Below are 27350 nucleotides of genomic sequence, written 5' to 3'. Positions count from 1 at the left end.
TGGAAAGATGTGAAGTCTGGGATATTTACAAGGTGCAGAGTATTTCAAATCACATGGATAAACACCAGGAACTCTGATCATAAGCAGTGGCTCCAGATCAACCTTTTCTGGTTTCAGCCTCAACCTGTCCACCTTGCAATTAAACCCTGAATACGTCCCTTTGACTGAGGCTTTACAAGACAAATTTAAAATGCTTAGATGATAATTGTTGCTATGAAAAGGAGTATACCACAAAAAGATACCCCAACAAATTAGTGAGTAGAAAAAGCTTCAGCATAAGCATAAGGTTCAGTCTACAGATTTGCTGATCCTTTTGGGTGAAACTTTTAGTAGTTTAGTGGTGGACTTGGCCACGTTAAGCTACTGGTTGGACTCAATGATCTTAGAGGCCTCTTCCAACTAAATGATTTTATGACTCTATGACTGTATCACTAACATGAGTTTTGTAAATACATGAAGAAAAATCTGACATATCAATGAAGTTCATCACAACTAGATCAATATACAACATGTCAGCCCTCCATTGGTATTATTTTTTCACTCTTTCTCACAGCTGACATGAACAGATATAAGCTTTGGAGCAGAGTCCCGTGGCTGACTAACAAAAAGGCAAGGGGAAAGCAGATGAGCTGTAGCAAACAAACAAATAAGAGGTTTAAGAAAACCCCTGGCATCCTTCCAGGCTCAGTTCAAATCCTGCTTGGTCCTCTTTGCTTAAGTGTGGGCTGGTGGTAGGACTGATACTTGCACTACTTGCGTTTGGAGTTGAACATCTGAAATGCTAAAAAAGCAGGCCCCGTTCCTACGCCTTCCCCGCTTTTCCTTGGACCACTAGATGGCAGTTCCCCATTTCCAAACGGGGGCTCTTGGTACCTGTTGGCTCCTGCCCAGCAGCTGTGTCAAGCAGAGTGGAGGCACATCTGCCTTTGCTGCACACGCTTGCGGGGAGCTGTCAACAAGAGTGGCTCCGGGCCAGCGTCCCACCTGAAGGGTAAACAGCTTTGCCCTCGTGCATGACAGCGGGAAAATCTTCCACAAAACTAAACACCAAACACAGGCCTCACCGACAAGAGAGGTCCTCCACAGTCGTGTCTTACTCACCCAGAATTTTACGAGGAAGAAAGCGTTCTGAGGCCCCTTCCCAAAGAGTTCCTTTAGACCGCCCTTCTTTTCAGGAAATTTGTCATAAATCTGACGTATGTCCACCGACTCGAGCAACGGGTCACTGTAAGAATGGTTAGCGTGTCCAATGTGTACGAAGAGGTGTTTATTGTACTGCAAGAAAGAAACAGGAAAATCAGTGCTGCAGGAAAAGAACAGAGGTTTGTTATGGCAGAGGTCTGTGTGTGCTCTTTGACGGATTAAGTGACTCACACATTACTCCCGGGACTGTGATTTTCTGCAGTATGATTTCCGTGAACAACTTCAGTGATTGTGTCACAGACCCTTGTGAACAAGGGTCAGCATCAAAAAAACCTGTGTCCCTGCTGCAAACCCCAAAGCACGACCGTCTTCAGGGGGGTAATTTACACTGAAAGACCCAGGGGCAGCACGGTGATAAAGAGCGCTTCGCCGAGCATAACAAGATGAACATGCTCATGAGGAAAGCCTATTTCTGCCTCTTTAAACAGTGGCTTTTAATGTCCTGTGACCTCAGAGCCTGAATTTCTGCTTGTGCCACGGAGTCCACACGTACACACCTCCTGTTTATCTATTATAAAACCCCAAACCTCTATCTATAGCATATGCTAATGCCAGCCAACTAAAAGAGATGAAAGGGATTTTCTTTTCACTCCCGAATGACAGCAACAAGAAGGCCAGTTACTCTGTGTTGCTGTTCCTATGGACATGGTCCTCATTGTATGTCCTCCAGTATTTCGACCTATGTAATATTAAAGAGCCAAACTTTTACCCCTTCCCTCGGGAGCTTGCTCCATAGATGACCATCTCTGCCAAAATACATTCAACTTCAATTTCCCATTTCTAAACTTTATCCCATCGCACCTCATTACAATCACAGGAATCACCTTGGCAATGCCTTTCCTGCCTGAGGGAAATCCTTGGCCCAGTGAAGTCAACAGCAGCCTCCTAAGGAGTCCAGTATGGTCCTTTAAGAGCAGCCATTTCTCCAACCAAAATGAAAGTGGAAGGATGAACCCCCTGAAGACCCTCCACCAGTCAATCAGCACCTCCCTTGGTCAAGTGTGCAGAGTGAAGGAGCTCGAGAGTGACAGGATTGAACACTGAGGGTTTTAACTATGCAGATTACAAAACATTTCGCTAACTCAGTTAAAGGAAAGCTGATATGCAGTCAAGAAACACCAAGAAACCCTGTCACATTGAACAGATGCTGTACATAAGGGGCAATTCCCAAAAGCTAAGCACAAATAAAATATTTAAAACCCCAAAGCAAACCTCATTTAAGCCATTTTGTTTACAGTGTACCTGCCGAATGAACAAATTGAAATGACAAATCTAAATGAATTGGACAACCACTCAGAGCCTTCCTTCAGTGTGAGCAGAGTCTTCTCTAGCAGATGTCCAAAACTCTAGGGAAAAGGAAATGGACTGGCTAGATTTCTGCACTTAGGAAATGAAATTGAAATCTATTAAAAAATCATCTAGCACAGTAAAATCTGAATTTAGAACCAGAGAACACTCATCTGTGTATGCCAAAAATGAGATACAGTCCATGGTTTTTTACAGGGCTGTATTTCTTTTTTAATTTTGTGGAAGGAAAAAGGAAAGTGTAACATCCTATTAAGGTGTTTGCACAAGCAAGTCGAAATCTGAGATCACTGATTCCATGGATTTCCCTTGCAGCCTCTTTCAGAGAATGCCATCCCAGCTTCCTCTGTGCACAAGTGGAAAATGTGCCCAGCTTTTAGTCAGTGCATGTGGAGCCCCAAAGGGGCAGAGCTGACCTGAAGAAGCTGTTTCTCCCTTGAAGAGAACAGAACAGGCATGGCAGAGAAATAGCAGGTGACTGGGAGCTGGATGTATGTTCATAGGGGAGAGTGTGCCAGCACATCCTCCCCCAGCACTGGTTTTGCTTGCAAACTAAACAGGACACAGGAGCTCACTGTACTAGTTGGCAACCACAAGTGCCTACCACAACAGTGCTCCTGGTCAGTTCTAGCAGGTCACTTCAGCCAGCAGTGGCAAAAGTGGACTAAGGAGAGATTTTAACATGAGAAAACAAAAAAAGCCAAATAAATGCAAAGTAATATGAGGAAAGCATCATGGTTCCAAGTTTCGGGGTTTTGACACATATTCAGCTTGCAGTGCTGCGAGTATAGAACTTAAAAAGTCATATTGAGCATTTCTTAATTGTCTTGCTCACTACTGAAAAACTTAGATCTCAGTAAAATGTATCAGCACCCCATGTACCTTGGAACTGCCAGAACCACTAGAAAGGGAGTCTGCTCCTCTTGCTTTCCTGAGCTACCAGGGGTGAAGTGCGGTAGGACAGGGCATGGGCTGGGTCCCTGAACAAGGCTATCGATGGAAGTCTATCTGCATTCAGGCAAACATCTCCATTTTTCAAGGAGAATGATGAGAATTCCCCAGCAGAGACAAGCACTTCAGCCTACTCAGAAAAATTAAACTGAAGCCTTTCCCTTCCCAGCACCCCCACAGCCTGCCTAGGCATGCCCAGCAGTTGTGCTCTCCCTGGGGATGTGAGATGCCCCCAAGCATCTCTCTGGTCTCTCTCATTCAGAGTAAGGGCTTGAAAAACCACCCCCACCATTAGAGGCCGGGCCATTATTTATTTTGGGGTTGTTTCCTCTCAGTCTTTCCTGCTGGAGTTGTTCCACGTTGTACAAATAACCACATTTTTATAGAATTGAGGGCTCAGATTCTCCTGCGACCAGGAAAGCGTCCTCCTCCCCAGAAGGGTGTCTCTCTCCCAGGCCCAAAAGTGGCTATGGAGTGAAGGGGGAAGGGGGGAGCTGCATTTTACAGTTTGGCAACTGCAAGTTCCCAAGGCAATTCATACACTGTAACTTATTTTGCAAACCAGGAAAACCTACAAATTGCTCAGTATCCAAACTTCAGTAAAGGAAAACATATTTATAGGGACATGGAGCATGAAGTCTTAATACTCTTTAAATACAAAAGGAAAGTTAAAGGCAGCTGCAAAGCTACCACAGTTGTCTGCAGAGCTCGCCAAAGTACCAGATGCTGCTGCAGCAAAATTTTTGAGGGGGTACAGTGGGACAGATGGTATGACATCACCTGACAACATTCTTAGGACAGAAATGTTTATTTTGGTACTGCAATGTGTGATTACTGTCTCCTTATGTTGCTGCAATTCCTATGCTAAGTACAATCATTACTAACCTAATTAGACATGGCATATTCCTACGAACTAACAAACAATAATGTGATATTTGGAGCACGGTAAATCGATACTGAAATGATCTCTATCGTTTTTATACAAACATGCCCCGTGACAGGAATTGATGCACAGATAAAAGCAAATAAGCTAAGTTTTATGCCTGTATTTTTGAGCCCATTAATGTCTGAAAAGCTTAAAACCATGCTCATTATATTGAGAATTCACCGTTGTTTTAGACTGAGTATTCCAGAGTCAATGAAGTAAAATAGAGACTGAAGAATTTACTCATGCTACAGCATTTAAAGGATTTGCATCTGGCATCAGGGCAGTAAGGTGCTTTAGATGCTGTAGACCATGATAGGTCAAATCCTGTATTTTCTGAGGAGAAAAACTATACAAAAACACAAAGAACATTTTCAGCTCTCTTCTATGTCTGCATTACACGACATGCCCTGGAGATGGCCGCCTCTTACTGAGCTCCTTTCCTTAAAAAAATTCCAACTATCCAAAGAATGCAGTAAAGCCATGAAATATGACTGTTGTCAAATAATACCACGAGAAAAATTATAATCCACTTAGGAATTTAAAAGAACCAAGACAAATTGCCAATGGCAGGGGATGCAAGAATTTAAGCTGGTGCAGAACAAAGGCAAACCACCTACATCTGTTTTATCAGCCAGCATATATATTCGTAACAGCTCCTCACCAATCTTGCAGTTACAGTCTAAAGCGACAGCCTTTTTGGTCCACGAAAAGCAGGCTTGCAAATTGTTACAGATCTCTCTGCTGTGTCCCTGTGCTTCCCCACACCTGTGGAACTAACACCAAGGCTTGACAAGCCTGTATAGGACCAAGGTTTTTATTAAAAGGGAGTGGCCAAGATGCAGATGGCAATGAAGTCAACCCTCACATGTTCCTGGGGCAGGAGAGCTGCTGCTCCTGTCCAGTGAGGCTGCACAACCACACGGGTCAGCACACAGGGGGTGATGGCTCCCTGCTGAGGCTGGGTGATGTGGATGCAGGGAGGTGGCCTGAGAGAGACCAGCTGTTTCTGAGGGGATGACCTTGCTCGTGGACACAGCATCTGACTGCAAGGGTGCTGCACCCAGAACCACAGCCATGATTTAACCCTCCCAAATCTCACTTCTCACACCCGGGAGTCACCCCCACATGGGTGTGAGCTCCCCTGCAAACTCCCCTTTCCCGGCAGCGGGACTGAGCTGGTGGGATGTTGGACCTTGTGCACCCATGGGGTGAAGGAGCAGGACGAGGAGGTTGCAGCAACCCACCACCTTGTCTGCACTGCACAGCTTCATAATACCACCCTGTCAGCTGGGCTGCTTCGTGGGATCAGCGGGTTCCTGCAAATTGCTAGCACAACAAGGCCATCTGTATCATTACTTGGAGCAACAAATCCCTGTGAGAAAATACCACTGGGAGAGGCTGGCAACTTGAATGGATCGTAGTCTTCTGTGCCCAAAGAAACTCCACTACCCAGAGAAGAAGCACATTAAGAAGGCTCTGCTGCAGGTCTTCTCTCCTCCTGACACAGAGGGACAGCCTCTCGGTTCTCTTTGGACTGGATATATTCCCTACTGGAGGTCACAAGGATGAGCACTGAAGCCCAGAGGGACAGGTCAGCGGAAGGCAGGTGGAACAGCCTGAGCTCTTGCTGAAATGAGAGCAAACAGCACTGCCTGGCACTGTGCAGTGATTCTCTCTGTACCTCCACAGACTGGAGTACATCTTTTAAAAATGTACCTCTGACTGTGCAGCAACTGTGCTTCTGGGGGGAAAAGGAGCCACGTGGCTGAAAACCAATCTGAAAACCAATCCCCGGCATATCAGCAGTCTGCATGCAGCTCTAACCTGCACCCTGCCCAGCCTCAGCTCAGCTGCCTCGCTGTATCTCGTAAATCTGACACTCTTTAATTTCCTGCTGATGTAAGAAAATCACTTGGTCTGCCAACAAGTTTTCTTATTTCTACCAAAACACTAGTAACTGAATATTTAATTCCTGTTGCTGTTATCCTCCAGTGAAGCAGACTGGGAGTTATAAACATGACATTTTAATGCTATAACTGGAGTCTGTACCAACTCCCGTTGTTAAGGTTTTTAACACTTTCATGTGAATGTTAATTGAACTTTCTGAGCTAGTATGCCACAATACAACTGCATGGTCAACCTAGTCTTTCATGGACTTCCACACATTCAGACTCCTGCTTAGATCTGAACAGGGATTAAGTCAGAAATGTGAATTAAAGGGAGATCTTTGGCTACTTTGTGGCTGCAGAAATGGAGAGGCAGGTGACTGGGGAGGGGAGTTCCCAGCCCTGACACCTTAATGTTGTCCAGCACTTCCCAGCTACTGCCACAGGAGTCCTGGCGTGAAACTGGGACTTGCTGGCTGGGCAAGGTGCTCACACAACGTTTTCATCAGCTTTCCTGCAACAGTGAAGATGCATCCTTCAGTTCTGGCCTGTCTGGTTTGGGACCCTGTGGTCCCAGTTCCAGAAGTGCTGAGTGCTCAGATGGGAAAATTATGCCTGACTATAGGAAGCTCTCAATAACGCTAAGTATTCTGCAAAATCAGGCTCGTGACAAATCAAAGGGGACCCTCAAAATCAGCGTCCCATTCATTCTTTTGCACCTGAACTTCTTGGTTTGTCAATCGTGAGTAATAATGCTCCTTCATCTAGAAAGGCTGCACCAGCACATCTGTGAAATGCAAATGGAGGGAATTACTAATTCCGTTTGGAGGGGAGGTTAGACAGTGCACAGCCAGCAGGGCACGGGGCCACGCATTTCAACAACGGCAGAAAACAAACTACTGAATAGTTGCTTATCAAAGAAGGGCCATCTACATCTACACTGAATGCAGCAGGAACAAATAAACACGTGAGCATGTCATTATCTACTGCTTTGGAGAAGGCACACGGAGACATTTCCCAACTCCTGAGAGCCTGACTTTGCAGCCGGGCTGAGCGGGTTTTGGGGCGGGTGTAGGGGTGGGGGAGCTGCAGTGGGACGAGCTGGAAAGACGTGGGGCAGAGGCACAGCCAGAAGCAAAACCCTTGGGGCTCAGCAGGGCATGAGGAGCCACAGCCCACCACACTGCCAGTGCCAGCCCAACCCAGCAGCTCCTGCTCCTCCTCCCAGCAGGAATAGCACCACACCGTGCTGGGCCGTGGCAGGCAGACACCTCCCCACTGTGATGACCCCCCTGATTTTATGGCTCTCCTAAGTTCATCACAGGAGCTGTGTGTGTGGGCTCTGCTCCAGCTGCCCCACAACTCGCTCTGTCCCTCCTCCCTGATGTCATGGCTCTCTGGGCAGTCCCAGTGCCCTGTGTAACACCACTCTGGATACTTTGGGCACTGAGCTGGGATCCCCCAGGGCTGGGCAGTGGCAGCATGGGGACTCACTGAGGGAGCCCCCATTGCTGCCACTGCTCCTCCTCAGCTATGCAAAAGATGCACTTTTATTTTTGCTGGGAAATTTCTGACAGCAATGGTGGGTTTTGAGAAAAGGGAGAGAGTGTGCAGGAAGGCAGCAGTGAGAGCACAGCCAGGCCCCTGCAGTCTTTCCACCAGTGGGCCAAACAATAAATGGTGCTCCGTCTCCCTCCCCACTTAACTGCATTCTGACCCCAGGCCCCTCCCTGAAAAGTCCATGTCCTGGCCCTACAACTGGGCTAGGGAAGCTGGCCCAGGACTCCCATCACGTCTCCATGGGATCCTGGGGAAAGCTGCTGGATGGGAAGTCTGCTGGACCCCTTTAAAGTGATTTCTTGGCACTTCTAACCATAGACACTTGAAAATGAACATTTTACAGAGTATGACATTCACGTCCCAGGGCCAGCATGTAGCTCTTCAGCACTGCAAAATAAATGACCCTTGAGCTCAGTAAAACTACATCTGATTTCAGACTGAAATGACCTCAAATCCCGAGTCTGTCTCTCCAAGACATTCATCTTAATGTGGGTTTGATTTCTTGTCCTCTCACATCACAAAGATGCTAAACCAAGGACTTCCTTATGACTGAAATGCTGAACTGCTTTTTAAACTGTTTACAGGGAGTAGAGAAAGGATAAACAATGCTGGTAACAATGGATATTGTTCAAGGATGGAGGGCTTCTTTTGAAAAGATCTCATTTATTTTTCATCACTTAGGTGGTTTGATTAACTTTGGTGAATTTTACTGCATTTGGCTAATGATGGCAGGCTGGTTTTATGGCCCCTTGAGCAATTGCTTTCCCTTTCTGGTTCTCAGGCACAATTCTCCCTGGGCTCACAAAGTCCTTTTACAACAACAATAAAACCTGAATTAAAACATAAAGAATATTTTATTTCTTCACCACTTTTTAAAATACATTTTGAAATTTGGACCTAACACGACCTGACAGTTTGGATAGGCAGACTAATAATAAAAATGCCCATCAGACATGTTCTTTATAGCCCTATATAGATACTTTAAATATAAAGCTTTCTGAAGTGCTCACAATTGAAATTAATGTGACAGTAAGAGTGAGAAACCCCAAAAAGGAAGAGAAGAAAGGGCTTTTTTTTGTTGTTGGCTGGTGGTAGGGCTTTTTTCTCTGACTGAAAATCAAGCTTGAATATATATATATGTATATATAATATTCTCATTTCAGTGTTATAGTCTTTGAATTTTATATCTACTTGTGTACCAGTCAATTGCTTAGATCCTTTCTAATCAGCTAGCATGCTCAGTTTATATTTGTTAGGGAACAAATTACTTGGTTTAGGCAGAACCACAGAACCACTACAGTAAAAATGGAAAGCCCCCATTAAGAAAAACCTGTCTTGGAAGCAACAGTTGGGCACATAAACTGCTTCATCTGTTGAGAATATAGTTATATAGGGCAGGCAACAACTAAAGGTGACTGAAATGCTGATGACTGGACCTACAAGGGTAACTTCTATGCACCACTTAGGAATCGTACTCCAGCACAAAATGCCACAAAAGGAAAATACAAGTTGACATTTGTAAACTGAATCGATTTTCATGTAAAAGGAGGGGCAATTTTACCCATCCTTAACCGCAGAGTCACTATTCCAGTATTTTGCAACTCTGCCATCTTATGTCTGCCAGACTGTCTTCTGCCATGCAGAGTTACAGTGAGGGTTGCTTATTGTTTCCTTTCTATAATTTTTTTCTTTTATAAATGGAACAATTTTGTGGCTAGATAAGGGAAAAAAGTCAACAGCCCCCCACAAGCGACAGGACTCTATGGAGCAGATTTTGGACTCAACAGAATGCCCACTCTAAACCAAAATAACTGCCTGACATTGAGGGGCTTTTGTACTTTTAATCACCAATTGCCATTGGAAGAACCCCAGATATGTTTAAGGCCCCACTCCTACAATGAATTCCCTGAGGGTGGACCTTTGTGCCCGTGCACAGCCCCACTGCAGTCTCTGGGAGTCACCACAGGCAGACAAACCTAAATTTCTAATTGCTGTACAGGAATATAGACTGCAAAGGGCCTCCCAGGATCATCGAGTCCTGGCCCCAGGTGCCATGTCAAATAAGCTTTTTTCAATAAACTTTCAGGTTACATTTTAAGGTGGAATTGCTCTATTTGCCCCCACTACTACGACTTTGGGTTGGAGGAGAGAAGGATGTAGGATCACCTTTTTTTGATAAAATGTTGGAAGTACATTTGATCAAAATAATACTTTATGTCATTTTCTTTAAAAAGTCAGCAGTGTAATGAACATATGACTGGGTTTTTTTTTCAGAAGATACAAGAGAACTCTTACATGGCTCTTGTGTAGCAGCACATACATATATTAATTTCTGAGGTCAGCAAAGGCACAAAGGAGATGCTGCAACTACAGCACATGCCTACACGACTTCATATGCACATTGTGCAAATTCACATCTCACCTGCCTTGATTTTGTTATTTAAAAAGTAATAAAACATCTGCAATAAAATGTCTCACCAACACAAAGATGTGCAAAATTGCAGACACTGCAAGGGCACTAAATGAGGCTGGGGGTTTGCTCTCACCTCCAAGGAACACTTTTAAGGCTTGTTGGAAAAGTCTGTGCGTTGGACATGGGTAAGCCAGGCAGAAGGCACAGAGCTGTCCCTGCAAACAGTCGTGCACCAGTGCCTCTGCCCAGTGCCCTCCAGCAAATATCCTACTGCCTTTGCCCTGGGAACTGGTCACACTGCCTTGGGGTTTTCTTCCAGGTCTTTGTTTAAGTGCCAAAGAATCAGATTTACTTAATTTGATCCAAACGACACTTCCCCTTCTCCTGACTCCCCTCTCCCAGGCAGTGATGGTGACACAGTGCCCATGGGGGCTCATCCCTTGGCTCCCCACGGCACCCGCCTGCACGGTCCAAGCTGTCCCCACACAGCCCTCACATAGTGCTGCCCCACTGCACTTGCAGCATGGGTGTTAAGAATGATCTAAACTGGGAATTGACTTTTCTTTGTGTCCAATTTTTGCAGCGTTACAGCACATGAGTAACTGTCCTTTTAAAAACAAGTCCGGGTAGTTTGATGCTCTTGCTTGTCTCGTAAACCTCGCGCATAAACGCTTTGCATTTAAAAAGTGGGTTTCTCAGCAGTGTTCTTGCAAGCTGGGACAAGCTCCAGTGGGCCTCTGCACCCTCAGGAATTCCAAATAATGTTAGTTTACTCCAAAATAAAAAAAAGGCTTTACGGTATTTGTGGGGCCATCCTGGGTAACCGTGTTTCTCTTCAGGCCTCCACTCTTTCCCTGCAATGCCAGTGGATGTGTCACATTCCTCAGAGCCTGCACCTGCCTGAGAAATGGGAGCCCCCTCATGTCCCCGGGCTGCCGGCCCACACACCGTGTGTGAGCCCAGCCAGCTCCGGGCCTTCCCACCCCGGCAGAGCGGGACACGCAGCACCTTCCCCCTTTTGGTCTGTCAGTCGTGTTGCAAATACGTTCACGTCACTCAGCTGGTTCCACGCCGCAGACACCAGTGATGTGACCGGCCACATGTGATCTGCTGTGAGTGTGCTTGGTCTGAGGGGGAGTTTTCATAGGGAGAAAGACATAGAAGCTGCTCAGTTGCTGAACTCCTGTTTACTCTCTTTACGTAAAGCCCCGAAGATACACAGGAGGCTCTAGATCATATAAGCCCACAGGTTTTGCATACAGTTTTGTGTTATAAAACCTATGGAAAAGGGATAATTAGGTGGTACACTGGCAAAACAGTAACTCAAACTGCACTGAAATGCCATCTCATTCACACAGAGCACAGTAACGCTGAGCATTACACGGCCACATCCTGTTTTCCCAAGGCACACACATACATCCTGGAGTGCAGCAGTCTGGATATGGCAGAGCCCATAAATCAGCAGGACATGTTACACGGGGTCAGCGAGCCAAGGACTCCGAAAGCTGCATATTGATAAGGCTGACTGATGAGAAAACGTGGATGTTGTGTTTCTGCATCAGAAATATAAACTTCTGTCTGGATGAACTCGGGGTTTGGGATGGAGAAGGTGTTCTGGATTAGTCTGGAGGAGACTAAGATGGAACTTTAGCCCACCAGAGCCAGGATTGCCATGAGACCATGGGAGTCAGGGCCAGGGGAAGGCAAGGGGATTCCAGGGAAACCATGCAATACCTAACAGTCAGGTAAGTGATGAGATAACCATACCTGCTGCCAAACATTTCCTCCACCTCGAAGTTAATTCAACTGGGCAAAATGTGACATTTAGCAAACCAACACTGCCACGCATTTAGCGTATGAATAGCTGAGATACAGTGTATTTTCACTGGGATATTTCTCTGCCAGGAGCATTCCTCTGTTGTAAGGTTTCTGGGCTATGTCTCCAATCCCCATTATGCAGGGTAAACACACCCTGGATAACACCCCTGGCCAGAGCCCATAAATGCTATGGTTTCCAGTGCTGAATTATAAAGAGAAAATGACAGCTTCTCTTTGCTCCAAGCTACTGTATTTTACCAGGAATTTGAACAAGCATGGCCTGTCTGTATCACACGTTCATGACAGTATTTGCTTTTCTGAAGTTATCTCAGCAAAAATTCTCAGGTTCGAGCTGAAAGAAGTTCTTTTGATTTATTTGTGATGCAGTAGAGACAGTGCTAGGTTACTAACAAATGTTCTTGGTAAATATATGATGATTAATATCAAGGTTCAAGCCCTACTGGAGCAAATGCAACATTACAGCCAACTTCATAAAACTACTCTTGCAGGTATAGTGTGCAGACTAAAAATTGAAACAAAATGAAAAACTTCCTCAAAAAAGATTAAAAAAAAAATCCAATATGCACAGTTTCTATGCAAGTCCTTAGTTTTCTTTCTGTTGGGAAATAGATTAGGCTTTAACTTAGAGTTCGAGTACTGAATTCTTGCCAAGAACACCATGCAATTTGGTACACCTGCTAAACTAGGTCAGCAGTGAGACAAGCGCCACAGCGAACCCTGCCTGCTTTCACAGAGGCCTCTCACTGCTGCAAACAGGGAAAAAGAGGGCAAGAAAGGAAAATACAGTCCTGCAGTGAAAGAAATATTACACTGAGCAGCAGTGAACGCAGAAACACTGGGTGTATTCCATCAGACTTAACCCTGGAAAGCATCCTCACAGGGTGGGGAGCAAAGGAGCACAGCTGGAGATCAGTGGACACGAGGGCAACACTTACTGATTCAGGATCCCTCTGCTGTTCAAGGAAAGCCGAAAACTCCACCAGCCTGAGCTTGGTCGTACCAATTGATCGGCCCTGCCACGCAGGGACTGAGGGAGCTGGAGCTGATGTAGGCTCAAATCCTGAAATAAAGGAACCATTTTCATGAAGAAGTTGACAACTTCTCAGTTTATATTTTCTCAGTTAAATATAATTGGGAATTATGCGTGTAGCCCTTGGATATTTATATTAATTTTAGCAAATAATTAAATCAAAATGAGCTAAAATTGGAAAATCTCAGAACAAAATGTAGAAATAGAGGTTCCAATCCAGCAAGCTAATAATGAAAAGATCTACTACTTTGTTTCCTTTGGGCTGTAACTTACCACAGAATTTTTGTTTAAATTATATACTAGATTATAGAGATTTATGGAGACTTCACCTAGACTTACAGCTGACCGACTCTTCCTTGGAAACTGGCATCAAGACTCACAGGAGATATTACTGCCTTGTGAGTCAAGAGGACTGGCCTCCATTTCTGGCTCCTAATGTGCCACATGTTACAAGTAAATCACCTCCCTTTTTGCCTATTTCTTCTGCCACTCTCAATTCCCCTCTCCTATTTGAAGTACAAGCTTTCCAAAGCAGGGACTGTCTCTTAGTACGTATTTGCACATTGGGTCTTGACTTCTTTTGGAGCTTTTAGGCAGCATTATATTACAGTTAATAATAAATAATTACTGTAGAGAGCTGAATCATACCCTAAAAAGAAAAAGAAGGTTTTAAAATTGATAATAAAGAGAGAATGGCATGATCTAGATAGAGAAGGGATGTTAACCAGCATCTCTAATTCACCTCAAGAGAAGGAATAAATGCTATCTTTTGGTCCTCATTGTAGAAAATTAGATGAGAAGGAAAGAAAACAGCAAAGGAAGAGGGAAAGGCAGCAGTTCAAAGGCAAAACTCATCTTGGGAGAGACACGAGCACAAGGAAGGCAGGGGAGAGGGACTAAAGGTAAGAGAACAAAGATAATCCTGAACTAGGTTGAGAACCAGGGAGAGGCCAGAGGTAGCATGTGCCCATATCCCATAATGGGAGTGTGGTACCTGATCCCAACCCTCAAATTTAGGCAGTGAAGGTGAGAGGCTTGTACAAAACAGGGAATTATGAATTGGACTAGTTAGAGATGAACAGGATTCTAATGAAGCAAAAACTCATGCACCAGTTTTGACTGATTTGGAAATACTAATAATCCTATTCTCAGAGAAAACATTAAAGAATACAGGAAGACCATACATTGCCTTAGAAAATAATGTTATAAATTAGGAATATCAGGAAAAAGGACATAATCATGAATGCAGAAAGATAGCTGTAGTTTTCAAGCATTAAATAGCACGTTAGAAAATCATAAAAAACTGGGTAAGAGTCAAAAAACTGCAGCACAGAGACAGAAAGATGGTGACATTTGGCAAGGGAGATGTAAAATGAGACATCATCTGCAAAGAAATAATGATCTTTCCTGAAATTAGACATGAAACCGACTTGGGAAAAGGAGCAGAGAAGTAGCCATGGGAAGGGCTTGATCGGTTTGAGCAACAGAAGTCAGACTAAACATTAGGTACTTTTTAAAGTGGCACGAGGCAAAGCAGGACCTTCAGGAGGGCAAGAGTTATAAAAAAGCAGATACATAGAGATGTTTCATACTTAAGGCTAAACATATATGACTTTGGAAGGGTTTTTAGGCTCAGTTTAAAATAAACTAAGGTGTATTCTTGTCAAATAGCCATTAAAAAAGAAACATGCATCCTATTACTAATTTTTTACAATAATTCCTACAGTACGGAATGCTGACTGGCTATCATGTATCACAACTCTTTGCACATGTATTAGTGCTTCCTACCTAAAAAAACCCAAACTCAATGATTTTCTCTAAGATATAATCAGATAATAGGACACTGGGATTGGTGTTTGGTTTGGCTAGAGGGAATGTGAGATCAGAAGTAGTGGCCCTGCCCGCGTCAGAAATTAACACATCACGTTCAGTACAAAATTCAAGTATTTTTAAGGGAGAGGATAAATGGAAGGATTACCTGAAATGGGAGCTGTGACTGATGGCTGTATAGGATAGGCCTGCTGAACGAATGGCTTTACGCTGGAATAAAGAGTTACACAGAAATCATACACCATGCCATCCACAGTAAATTCCAGTAGAGTCACATAGTGTAACAACATAAGTGGGTAATGACCTTTACCCACAAACATCTCTCTTCCTTGCATAGCATATTTAACAGACAGCCAGCAAAGAGATAATAGAGAGGGGGTGGAATGAGGATTACACCTTAAAGCGAGGGGCTCATCTGCACTGAGTCACGCAGCAGGAAACCTGACCTGTCCTCCACAAGTGTCACAGTAGCCATGGATGGTGACTGCTTTGACTCCCAGTAAATCCAGAGGACACTGAACTACAGGGGCACAAACACTCTCAGGGACCTTCGTGGAATGAGGTGAGCAGAAGCTGAAAAGTAAGGCTGGAAAACATTGCTCCAGAGACCACGGTAGGGCAGAAAACGTAACACTGGCCAGAGGGGACAAGGCCTCCTCCTCCATATGGTGCTGTTGCTACCACAGTGCTGAAACCCCACTAATGGGCCTCATGCAGGAAAATAGGTCCCCCTTGCCTCCAGCACTGCTGACATGTTTAAAAGTGGATGGAAGCATTTGTACTGGAAATATATTCACAGACAAAAAACGCTAACTGCTTCCCTGGCATTATCATTGCATCTCATGGTGCAACAGGAAAAAAAGGAGGGTGCCCATCTTACAATTTTCTGAATGTGAGTTCGCATCACTGTAAAGATTCTTTCTTTCCCTACAACTATCTTTACCTCCTTTTTGGAAAAAATTTGCAAGTTCTTGCTTCCCTGATATCTTCTGGCAAAGTGCACAAGCCAGCCTCGCACTGCATAAAGAAGCATATTTTAATTTTCAGACTTACTCTTGTGAGGATCCAGGCTGCCCCGTTTGAATCATGCCCGGCCAAAACTGAAAGAGGAAAAACAAACAAACAGACCCACAGTTGTTCTCTTTGATAGAAATATGTTTGGGATATTTTTGAACAAGCATGATTCCTTTTGCAAACATAAGTGAAAGCATTAATCCATTCATTCCGCCTTAGTTTTCTACTGAACATTATTAGAGAACACAGGGATTTTTTTGGGACTCGGCTAACAACTTACCCCAGGTGCCCCAGGAAATGTAGGACGGGGAATTCCTGGCAGGCCCAGCTTGTTGTGAATAGCAGTAGCTGAGACTATCTGAGCTGATGACATTGCTGCCATGTGCTGGAGTGCTTTGTCCTTTGCTGTCTGATCCTTTAATATGACAATTACATGGAGTCTTAAAACATTTGGCACAACAAATGATGTTAAATAACTGCAGCTACAAGCACATAACTAAAAACTTAAAAAGCCACACAGAAAATGCAAAAATAGCAAACCATGCAGGAAAAAAAAAAAATACAGCACGGAGGCTAACACTCAAACTACCTCAAGGCAAAACCTCCTCTCAGACATGCATGGTAGACCTGAATTCTCACAGTCTGCTCTGCCAACATACAGGAAGCTCTGGGAGAGCAAACTACTGCCCACTTGTTTATCTGGGCAAATTCTCTTGATTTTAAATCAGGCTCGACTAAACAGGGCGTGCTGCTAAGGCTCAGCTCTGCCTGCAGGACAGGGAGCACTGAGATTTGAGCTCTATCATTTTGATCTAAGAGAAGTTTGCCTTTCGTTTTACACTGTAAAATGAGAGCACGGAACTGCGACTGACTCGCAAACAGTGACAGATTTTCCTTCATGCTCACAGGTATAGAGACATTTTGGATTCGGTTTTATGACAGCTAGTTTAAAATTTAGATCACAAACATGTAAGTAACATTTTAAATTTTCAGTTGCGGTATTTTACTGATTGTACAGTGTTCCCAAAGAAAACTATCAGCTATAAAATTCCTGCTGTTTTCAAGCACACAGGAATGAGTTTAGGAAAAGATGAGTTGTTACTTGTGTTAGAGCAGCGCTTGGAGTCCTAGTCACTGCCAATCATGTATGATCACAGAATAGAAAGGGAAAGCCTCTTAATGCAACAGAGTTAACCAAGGGCATATCTTAGGTCAGGCAAAACAAGTAAACAACAGACTGTTACTATCTGGTAAAGTGGGGTTCCTCACTCAAAAGTACTGTATTAATAAGTACTAATATTTAGGTATGTGACTTAAAATGAAGGAACACAAGCAATATTAGGCAAGGATTTTTTTTTTTCTGGTTTTATTTTACAAGCAAAGTAGCAAGCATGCTGGCAAGAGATGCATGCTTTTATGTATGATATATGACTTTGCACATATGCTCCCTCTAAAGCTTGTATGTAGTAGTACTATAGGTGAGCAGTTTCTTCCTTTGAATAGCTCCTTTAGAAACAGCACAGGCTGAAAGTACAGGAAAAGCTAGCCAAAAATTCTGCCAAGCACAGCTAAGGTACATAATACTTGGTTTAGTCAAAATACTTACCATGCTTGTTACCTGGATACAACAACAAACAGTTTATTAAAATGCTTGTGTAGAATAGCAGATTCTTAGCAAAATATGAACAAAATAGTAAGAGACAAAGGAAGAGCAGTGTGCTCAATATTAAATATCAGCTTTAAACAAATGCATTATTTTCACCTAGGGACTGATTCATTAAAAGGGGGGGGGAAGGATTAAGAAAATAACAGCAAAACACTGGGGAGAAATAACCCACAGCTCCCTGTGAGGAAGCTGCGGGTGCTGAATGAGGGGGATTGTTGCTGAGTGTGTGTGTTTCCCTGAGCTGTGTGAGGAGCCCCTGCGGGACACAGCCCGGGAAAGCAGCAGGTGGAGCAGGGCAGTGGCTGCTCCAACATCATTCCCCTCTGCACCTCGAAGGATGTGAGCCTGAAGGTAGCCCTCGGATGCCTGAGAAGCTCTGACACCCGCGGGTTCACCTGTGCTGCCTCCTGTGCCAGCACTGCACTCCCAGGCACCACCTTCCGACCTGTCTGAGCCTTGGGATCCCCTCCCCAGAGCTCAGGGCAGCTTCTCTCCCGTCACTGACATCCACCAGCGTGTGGACAAAGCTCGGCCATTTCTCCAGCTTGCAGCTTTCCCATATATAACCACAACCAACTTGCTGGTTAAGAGCTGGAAGTCAGACCTGGCTCTGTCAGCTACTGGCACTCACCTCTGCCTGCCCCAGGGTGGGAGGATGTGCACGGGAGGTTTGTGCATGGCGTGTTTTGGATGTCTGCAGGCCACTGGGCTAAAAAAGTGCTTTGGTGGGTGTCAAGAGGTGGCAGTGTCCTGAGATTCATGCAGCTCTCCAGACCCCTCTACCTTCTTGTACAGTAAGGACGGACCCTCCATCATGAAAATGAGATGTCCTTAAGCAATTTGGAGATCTAGCTCCACCAGACTTCCCTGTTCTATTTCTCCCCTTTTTTTGTAAGGGGAACTGGCTTGGAAATGCCCAGCTATGTAAGTCTCACACACAGCCTGCTGAATCATAGCAAAACCAAATGTACAGGGGATCGATACCTTGTGTGTGTCTCTGGGTCCTAGTAACTACCAAAACTGCATGAGCCCTGCTTTTGTGACTACCTTGTTATTTTCCAGAAGTGCTGTGGGCACTATAGGCTCCTCTCCTGCACTGCCTCCTGCCCTGCCACCAGCTGTGCCAGTGCCATCACACGAAGGTGCAGCCAGTGCCTGTGCTCCTGCCAAGTTCCCAGACTCATGCTCTTCTGCTGCTAAAATGGCCTTACTATTGGATGGGTCTAAACTTAAGAAGCATTTGAAAGTAAAAGCTTTATTAAGGGATAGAAAAGTCCATTCCTGGGAGGTTTTTTCTTTCATGACGTGAAATGGGATGTGCGTTCCTTTTTGCCAGTTGCTGGTTTTCACCCTAGAATGTTCTGCATTTTGTGGTGGCCATTCATTTCATCCTCTTTTGATCGACTGCATTATTAGGAGGATGGAGACAAAGAAAAAAAACATTTGGAATGACAGCTCAGAAATACAGTCCTTGCAGTTGGGCCAGTTTTGAGGAGTTTCAACAACTCCTACAAAGTTTCCCACTGGTGACAAATCTGCCAGCTCCACGGGACATGAACACACAGGCCAACAAACATCAACGGGAAATTTCACCTTTTGTAGGTTTAGGAATCTCTGCACAGTTGGAAGATCAGTTTTTCTCAAAGTAACTGCAACTTCACATTCAAACATGAAACAAATCGAAGTCAGATACAAATATATAAGAGATCCCAACTTCCCTTGGCAAAAGAGCACCTTCAGCTACATTTTGGAGAGCTGCAAGGTGATGGACCATGCTTATGTAACTGGGCAGGCTTCATAGTCTTCAGAAACAAATGAGACAACCACATTTTAAAGCTGCTTATTTAGATTGCAATATTAGCTTGTCTGCCACTTAAAAACAAGTATATGTTGGGTTTTTTTATGCTGTAATGGAGAGCACTTGTAACCAGGAGGGAATGAGTCTTTCTACCTATCGCTGCACGGCGGCCGCTTCTGGGATGAAACTTGGTAACTGATTAATAACACACAGTGGTATTACATCACAGTTTAGGCAGCAAGAGAAGTAATATATCCAATTAAAATGGCAGGGGTAATTTAAACAGGCAGATTACAGTAATTACCCAGGTTGGAATTTGGCCAGGACAAATGGGTTAACACCCCTACTCTAAACAGGAACGTTGTGAGATTTTTAATGACTGCAAATAGTTAAGATTTTGATTTCCTATCTTGTCCAAGACAGAAGGGGGTTGGGTTTGCTCTCACTTGTGCTGCTGTGTAAAACTGGAAGAAATTCTTTCAGGTTAATGAGGTTTAAACTGATGCAGTAAAATAGAAGTTTGGCCCAGTGTGCTGCAGTCCCGTGCTGAAGTTCAGCAGAGGCTTGGGGGGACAGTATCTCCTATTAAATCATTAAATACTGCTGGAGCTTAAGGTATTCCTTGGATAGGTCCCATCTGGCCCTGACCTGGTTTGACCCTATGTAATTTATGAGGTAGATGGGATTGCTGCTGCCCAGGAATGACACAGAAAGCAACAGGCTGCACACCCAGACTCCTGCCTTCCCTTCCCCTTATAAAAGTCCTCTCCTGTACTGTGCTAAATAATTAGTAATGAATGTTCCAAGGTGGATTTAGAGTATAATCAGTGGAAAACTGTTCTAGTCCCACTAAATCCCTAAAATATCATCTCTGTAATGGAGATCAAGGTCTGCCTCTTGTTTTAGCCAATCGCTTCTGGCTGCAGTTGCACACACTTTGTTTTTGAAAGATGTAAGCTCTAAGAATCTAATGCAAGGAGACTATAACTTTTAATGAATCAGGCCCTTAAGGTTTACTTTTCACTGATTAGTTTTGGAATGCAAAAAAACATAGTCAAATTAGATAACAATAATTCCCCAGTATCATCCAATTATAAATCTTAATATCTATAAAAGCCCCACATGAAACAAGAGTTCTACATGACAAGCACAAAAGGATTTGTGCTTGACTTTCTTTTAATCCAACATAAACAGAAGAATAATTCAATCAATCAGTTCAAACAAGTTCTATAGCAAAAAATAAAACCTGTTATCCTAGCATGATAAATGGGGCTTTGAATACCATGTTATCTATGACTTTAGGAAGAAAAAAAAAATCTAAGACAGTATGAGGAAAAGTAAGCACAATAGAATAGTATTAATTCAAGAAGCCCTAAAACCTGTACCCATATGTAAAATACAAAACTTTTCATGTAAAGAAAAAAAAAAAAGACATAAGAGAAGAAACAACAATTTGCTCACAAAATGGATGTTACAGTAACACTAACATAAAATAGATTCCTAATAAGCAATTTTGCAGATGTTATTTCTGCTCAGATCTCGTATTGATTCAAATAACCTTTGCAATAATTAGCTGTAGCTCAAAAAAGATAAACAAATCATGACAATATACAATTGTTCTGGACAAAAGATAGAGAGCACTTCAGTGTTTCTAGCCCTGATCTCCAATTTGCTTATTATTAGAGAAGACAGGAGTAAATACAAAAGCTGGCTATTTCAGCCAGGCAATAGCTAATGCCAAGAAGAGAATGCGCATTCAAAGCTGTCCCAACTTGCTGCCTAATGAGTAGCAATTAATCCATCTTATTGTATTTCAAAATGCTGAAGACTCCATTCACATCAAAGGGAATTTTTCAAGGCTTTTATCATTGTTCATTTAAAAAGTATAGAGCTATCTTTAGCATTTTATAATTGACAACAATATTTTTCTTTTTATCCCTCAATGCAGGATGTAGAATAATGGAGTTTTAAACATGTAATACATGTGAACTGTAGGCATTTTAATGTTTCTTTTTGTTTCTGTCTAATTAATCTTGCACTATGAAAAAAAATATCTGATATGAAAGCCTAAGACAGATGTATATCCTGCTGTGAACACCTTTACTCTCTGTTTATGTACAATGTCCAATCCATCCTTTCTCCTGAATGGGCAGAGATGATTTTGGCTCCCTGTCAGTGCAAAAGTGGGAAATGCTGCAACCTAACACTATGGACTGGTGTATTTGACAGGGAAATACAGCATAAGAGTGTAAAAATTCTGCTTTGCCTCCTCCAGTCTCTGCATGAGAGGAAATGCCATGAAGAGGAGCCGCCTTTCAGATCTGCCTCCAAGGACAACTTTATCTCAGCCTCTCTTCCCGTTTTCATGAGATTAAATTTCTCTTAACTTCAGGAAGATTTTAATAACCTCAGTAAATTAAGATTAAAATCTCTAAAATAGGAGTATTTTCCAGCTGTAAAAAAAAATTAAAATATATGACATCCCTGGAAGGGCTGAGGGGACATTCTTTTCTGGCGGTCTTGAAACGCAGCAATAGCATTCGTGGGCACAACTTTGCTCTCTTGCAGGATAAGGATCCATCCATCCACAGCAACTGCAGGCACTTCTCATCAAAGACAAGGGACTCTGCTGGACCAAACAGACTTTATGGCAAGCAGGTGAGATTTCAACCTATTAGGTAAGTTTCAGCAAGAGTCTCTCCAATGCCATAGGTGTGGATAGCTCCGAAATCCTTCCATCCCTTTGGATTTTTGCAGAAGATAAACACAAGAAGAGTTGTCCAAATCCTCTCCTCGCCATGAGCAGGTTTCAGACCAAGGCAAGACAGTAAGATCTCTTGGTATAAAATAAACTCAGCTGGCACCTGGGGAATGAGGGTTATTTGTATTTACGCTTCATCAAGCTAAGAGGCCAGGAACAATGGGACTAAGAGGCCCAGGTCAGTGGGACAGATCAGATCGGCCACATCTTAAAAGAAAATTGGCATCAGATGCACGTGAGGGTTCTTTTAAGTAGTAACTACTACCCTGGATGCCACTGATCACTGATTTTACAGAGTAATTGCAAGTGCCAGCTCATTGTTAAAAGGGTGAGTTGGCCTGGGTAGGAAGCATAGAATCATAGAGTGGTTTGGGTTGGAAGGGACCTTAAATATCATCTAGTCCTAACCCCTATGCCGTGGGCTGGGACCAGGTCCATTAGACCAGGTTGCTCAGAGCCCCATCCAGCCTGGCCTTGAACACCTCCAGGGATGGGGCAGCCACAGCTTCTCTGGGCAATCTGTTCCAGTGCCTCACCACCCTCACAGGAAAGAATTTTTTCCTAATATCTAATCTAAACCTACTCTCAGTTTGAATCCATTCCCTTTGTCCTGTACATGCTCATGTAAAAAGTCACTTGTGTAAAAAGGAGCACTTCCTGTCTTCCTCTTGGTCACTCCTTCGCCAGGAAATGTGGGCAGCATCTGCTGCATGAGAGCAAGAGCCCATTATCTTCCTGAAAAGGTTGATGGGGCAGCCCAGGCTGCTGCCAAAATGGTCCTTGCTGAAACAGTCGGCACTTAGAGGTGCTGCAACGTGTTCGTTCACCTTGTCTTCCTTTTGCATCAGTGATGTCCTTCTCAGGCAGTTTTCAAAGTCCTCTGCAACCTGCTCTATGTGAAACTGCTTTAGCAGGAGCGATTGGACTAAATGATCTCCAGAGGCTCTTTCTGATCCCAGCCAGTCCATGATTCTGTGTGACACTGAACCATGCAGGCGGTTCAATACAGGAACAATGTGAGAAATGGGCGGTAGCACTAACAAAATATCTGGAGGAGCAAGGTTCCACCTCAGGTTCAAAACCAGCAGCTTCTACCACTTGCAGGGAGTAACTGGAGCTCCCCAGGAGGAAGAGCAAGAGCTCTCTTCTTCATAAGGCAGCTCCCTTATGGCACCTTCTTACCTGCAACTTTCATCTCTTCCATGTGGGGAGGAAAAGCTCTGTGGGAGGCTGCCCCTTCTCCAGAAGGGATGTGTGCAAGGGGGCAAGTGTCATGCCATGGCTCCTTCTTCGCTGGGACCAAGAATGGCAACGAAAAGATGAGGGAGGTGTGGAGAGCCTGGTTCCTTCACCCTTCCTGAGCACCCCTCAGGCTTGGGGCTCTGGAGGAGTAACCAGGGCTGCGTCAGGGTTCCTGAGGGAGCTAATCCTGGGAGCAGGGGTAGGACAAGCAGCCTGGACCCATCAGCCAGCAAGACCTGCTGGGGAAGGGCTGGGGTAGCTTTTGCCATCAGTGATGCAGGAGGACAGCAAGGCCAGGGGCCAGCAAACCTCTGTCACCGGTGTGCACTCTGTCCCCACCATGGTGCCGCAGAGACTTGAAGCAAATGTCCCTGCAGAGTGTCGGGGCACGAAGGCAGGGAATCTTCCTGAAGCCATCAGTTCCTAGCAGTAAAATGGCAGCTCCCCCACTTTCTACTCAACACTGGGGGAGCTGCAGCCCATGGACAGTAAGGTCTGGAGCCCTTACAAAATATTTTGTTGTCCAAACAGATCTTTCCTTCTTCAGGCAACTCCTTAAAACAAAAATTCCCTCCAGATCTTTATTTACTGCAAATGTCATCTAAGATAGGGGTCTCAAATATTCTTAGGGTTTGACTAATCCTTTCTTCTTTGGAAAGTTTCAATAAAAATTGGACAGCAGGTGCAGTACTGAAAAATGTTTTTTGCTTTATAAGTGTCTTCATATTTTAAGCTATTTTGGTCGTTCAGAAAGGGAAATATTTTAGAGCAGTAAATCCAATATTTGTGTTCGGCTCCTAGGCCTGCATTTGGCACCTAAGCGGGCTTCCTGATTTTTGCAGCTCTCACCAGTCGTCTAAAACTCCAAGAGCTGCTGGTGCTTGGCACCTCTGAAAGCAAGGCCACCTATTTAACGTACTTAATTTTAGGCATCAAGGCTTGACAATTTGAGGCTTAAAATGCTACATATCTCTGTATTATTGCACCCTCGGTTAAAAAGCAGTACGTTTAAGTTGTCTTAGTTTGTTCTTTACGAACCCCAACTGCTCAGCCAGTGCAGCTAAAAAGCCAGCCACCAACAGCCAGACAAGCTTGCCAGCATGCTGCCCACTGCGGACGAAAAACCCAGTGCTTCTGTCAAGGAGGCCTGTTACAAAGCCAGGCTGTTATTTACACGCTGCAGTTCAAGGATGGGGGTAAGCATCTGCAGTGCTCACCGCTCAGTGCTGTGAAATTACTTTCTGAAACCTTTTGCTTTTCAGCTAGAACAAAAACGTGATTTGTTCTCATCCGGGCGAAGGAGGGGGAAAAAAAAAAAAAAACCAAACCCACAAAAAAAAAAAAAAAAAAAAAAAAAAAAAAAAAGGGAAGAAAAAGATTTACAAGTTCCTTCGCTTTTTATTAAAAAAAAAAAAAAAGAAGAAAAAAATCAACGGCAAAAACTGTAAAACCCCCTCTTCCACTTTTAAATAGTGTGAAAACAAAACAGGTCTCAAAGATCTCTGTTGGAAAACTTGAAAAAACAAGCAATTCAAGAAACCCCTATCAAACATTTCCAAGAGTTTCTTTTTAGCCTTAGAATATATTTTATTGAAAGCATGGGAAATAGGGACATGTACAATTCATCATGTCAGATTAAGCAAACATACTTAATATTCCCTGAACAGGACTCTGACTGAGGCTCTCCAAAGACTAAATGTCAATAATTTACTTCAAAAACATTATATTTCAGGGAATCTTGTAAATAGTGGGTAACTTGAGGTGATACTAGATTGTACTCTAGAAACACCATACAGTTAGAGCAATCTAGATAAGCTGTGCTCTCTGGCACTTGGAATAAATGATCTGTTTTAAGAATTCCTGATAGCATTTCAGAAGCACAAAAAACATTTGGGAATGGAAAACAACAACCCCAATTACCCCTCTGAAAAAAGAAAAAAAAAAACCACAAAAAAAGGAGAAAAAGCATCTACACAACTGCGTAAAACCCGTGTATTTAAACACACTTCTAACCACTCAGCTGTTAAAAAGTGAAATAAAAAATGGACTAACGGGTTAAAAAATCAGGTTTAGGTGCTGAGCTGTTACAAAGAGTAGTTCACTTTGCATTTGGACAGTGTTAAAACAACGTTTTTAATGTGGATGCTAGTGCAGAAACCGGAGATTAAACACAAATTGACGCAGACAGCTCCCACATGCAGGAAAAGGAGGTTACAGGCACAGCAGCCCCAGCGCTCGCCCATCACCGCGGGGAGGAGGAAGGGACAGGCATAGCAACCACAAGCCCAAAAGCAGAAAAGCGCATACCTTCAGCTTGGAATGAAAATCACGAGATTTCCTTCTGGCAAGAACCTGAATGTGACTAGACACCTGCAGGGTAGGGGAAGGGAGGAAACAAAGGAAAAGCCTGTAACCATGGAGATGAAAAGCCCCCTACAACTGGGCAAGCCAAACGTACCTTAATGGCGGCTTGAATTTCTCGAACTTTCTTTCTTGCTAAGACCTGTATGTGACTAGACACCTACATTGTTCAGGTTTATAGGGGGGGAAAAAAAAAAACAACAAACAAAAGAAAAACAAAAAGCAAATCAAATTTTAAATGTCTATTTTTTAATCTTAAAAAAAAAAAAAGAAACTTTTCTGAGGGGAGAAAGTTATTTGCATCTTCAGTAAGCTCTGCTGTTAAAGATACCACATTCCCAGCCAGATACCAAGCTCTTAGCACTGAGGCTTAACAATACAGGTCATCACTGCAGTGACTTGATTAAGGAAAAAAAAAAAAAGAAAGAAAGAAAGAAAGAAAAAAAAAAAACATGTAACCCACCAGGTTGTGCATTCAGCTACAAGATAGAAGACACAGCTCACAGCTGGACGCAGCCCATGTGCTTTGGTACCTATCCCGTCCATGCCCAGGCCCGGCGCTCTCGCACGGGGAGCCCACAGGATTTCTACCCCATCTGCTGTGGATGCAGATGCCCGCTCTGACCATTTGCCATTAGGCTTGAGACACTACTTGGCACCAAGAAAACTTTATCCATTATTTATTGTGCTCTGCAGCTCCAATGAGAAGACTCGGGCTGCATTTTGACTCCACTGAAATGCTTTAAATTCTGGCACAAACAATAAAATACTGGCACAACACAGGTCCCTGAACACGTGCTGGCTTCCTCTGTAATCTCAGCATCAAGTCTGCCCACATAACACCTATGTAAGTGGGGACCAGTAACTTGACATCCATCAGCTTGAGTGATGCCCAGGTTTGGACCGTGGCCATCACATTTTGTTCAGAAATTTGTGTAAACCCAGACCTGCACTAGACCAGTTATTGTACAGAAGTTGTTGTCTGTGCACTGTAGGGCCTGGGAACAAAAATTCACATTCCTGTTTACCCAGGGACATACTGAAATCCATGCTATTGCTGATGAGGGTTTAACGATGCTGCCCAGCATCACTCAGTAGTGCTCAGCATCCTATGGCCTTCTGTGTGAAGGTTTAAAACCTGCAGTGACAGTAAAAAACACTAAAGGGAAATCTCTTATTCTTGTTTGACCCAGGACATACCATATCAGGTGGTGCTCATTTTTCCTAAGTTAGTTACAATTCCTGTCTGGGAAAGAACAAAGCAAAAGAAAAGGAGAAACAATGCTTTCCTCCCTCTGTAAGACTGTTCCATGACAATAGTATCAAAAAGCCTGTATTTTGGTAGGGAAGAGGATAGTAGTGGATCAATGCCCACAGTCCCTGAAGGCCACCTTCAGAGACTTCTTTGAGAAGCAGCTCAGGAACCAGCTTGCAGTAATTCAGAGTTATACTGCTGCTTACTAAGCAATTTTGTAGTCCAGCACATAGACCAAGTTTTCACACATGTCCATTTGTTTTGCTTTCAGTGGAGTATTAGCGATGTTAAAGGTTATACAAGAAGCA

The 27350-nt window shown here is 43.7% G+C and overlaps 1 protein-coding gene across 5 annotated transcripts in view; it reads right to left on the bottom strand.

Annotated features, from left to right (window-relative positions):
• Positions 1–27350, bottom strand: part of TEAD1 (TEA domain transcription factor 1) — a 157392-nt gene that overhangs the window by 17681 nt on the left and 112361 nt on the right. Inside the window, exons 4-11 of one of the 5 annotated variants that reach the window (XM_017825021.1) lie at positions 25885–25947; positions 25734–25796; positions 17566–17577; positions 16240–16374; positions 15999–16045; positions 15094–15155; positions 13021–13145; positions 1102–1275 (exon numbers count right to left, since the gene is read on the bottom strand). In XM_017825021.1, coding sequence (XP_017680510.1) covers positions 1102–1275; positions 13021–13145; positions 15094–15155; positions 15999–16045; positions 16240–16374; positions 17566–17577; positions 25734–25796; positions 25885–25947 — 681 coding nt within the window. The remainder of the gene's footprint in view (positions 1–1101; positions 1276–13020; positions 13146–15093; positions 15156–15998; positions 16046–16239; positions 16375–17565; positions 17578–25733; positions 25797–25884; positions 25948–27350) is intronic. The other 4 variants (XM_017825019.1, XM_017825018.1, XM_017825020.1 and 1 more) reach the window with 4 other exon arrangements.

This window comes from Lepidothrix coronata, unplaced genomic scaffold (genome assembly GCF_001604755.1).
Source record: "Lepidothrix coronata isolate B3197 unplaced genomic scaffold, Lepidothrix_coronata-1.0 Scaffold115, whole genome shotgun sequence".
Classification (NCBI taxonomy): Eukaryota; Metazoa; Chordata; class Aves; order Passeriformes; family Pipridae; genus Lepidothrix; species Lepidothrix coronata.
This window is presented reverse-complemented; position numbering and strand designations above follow the sequence as displayed.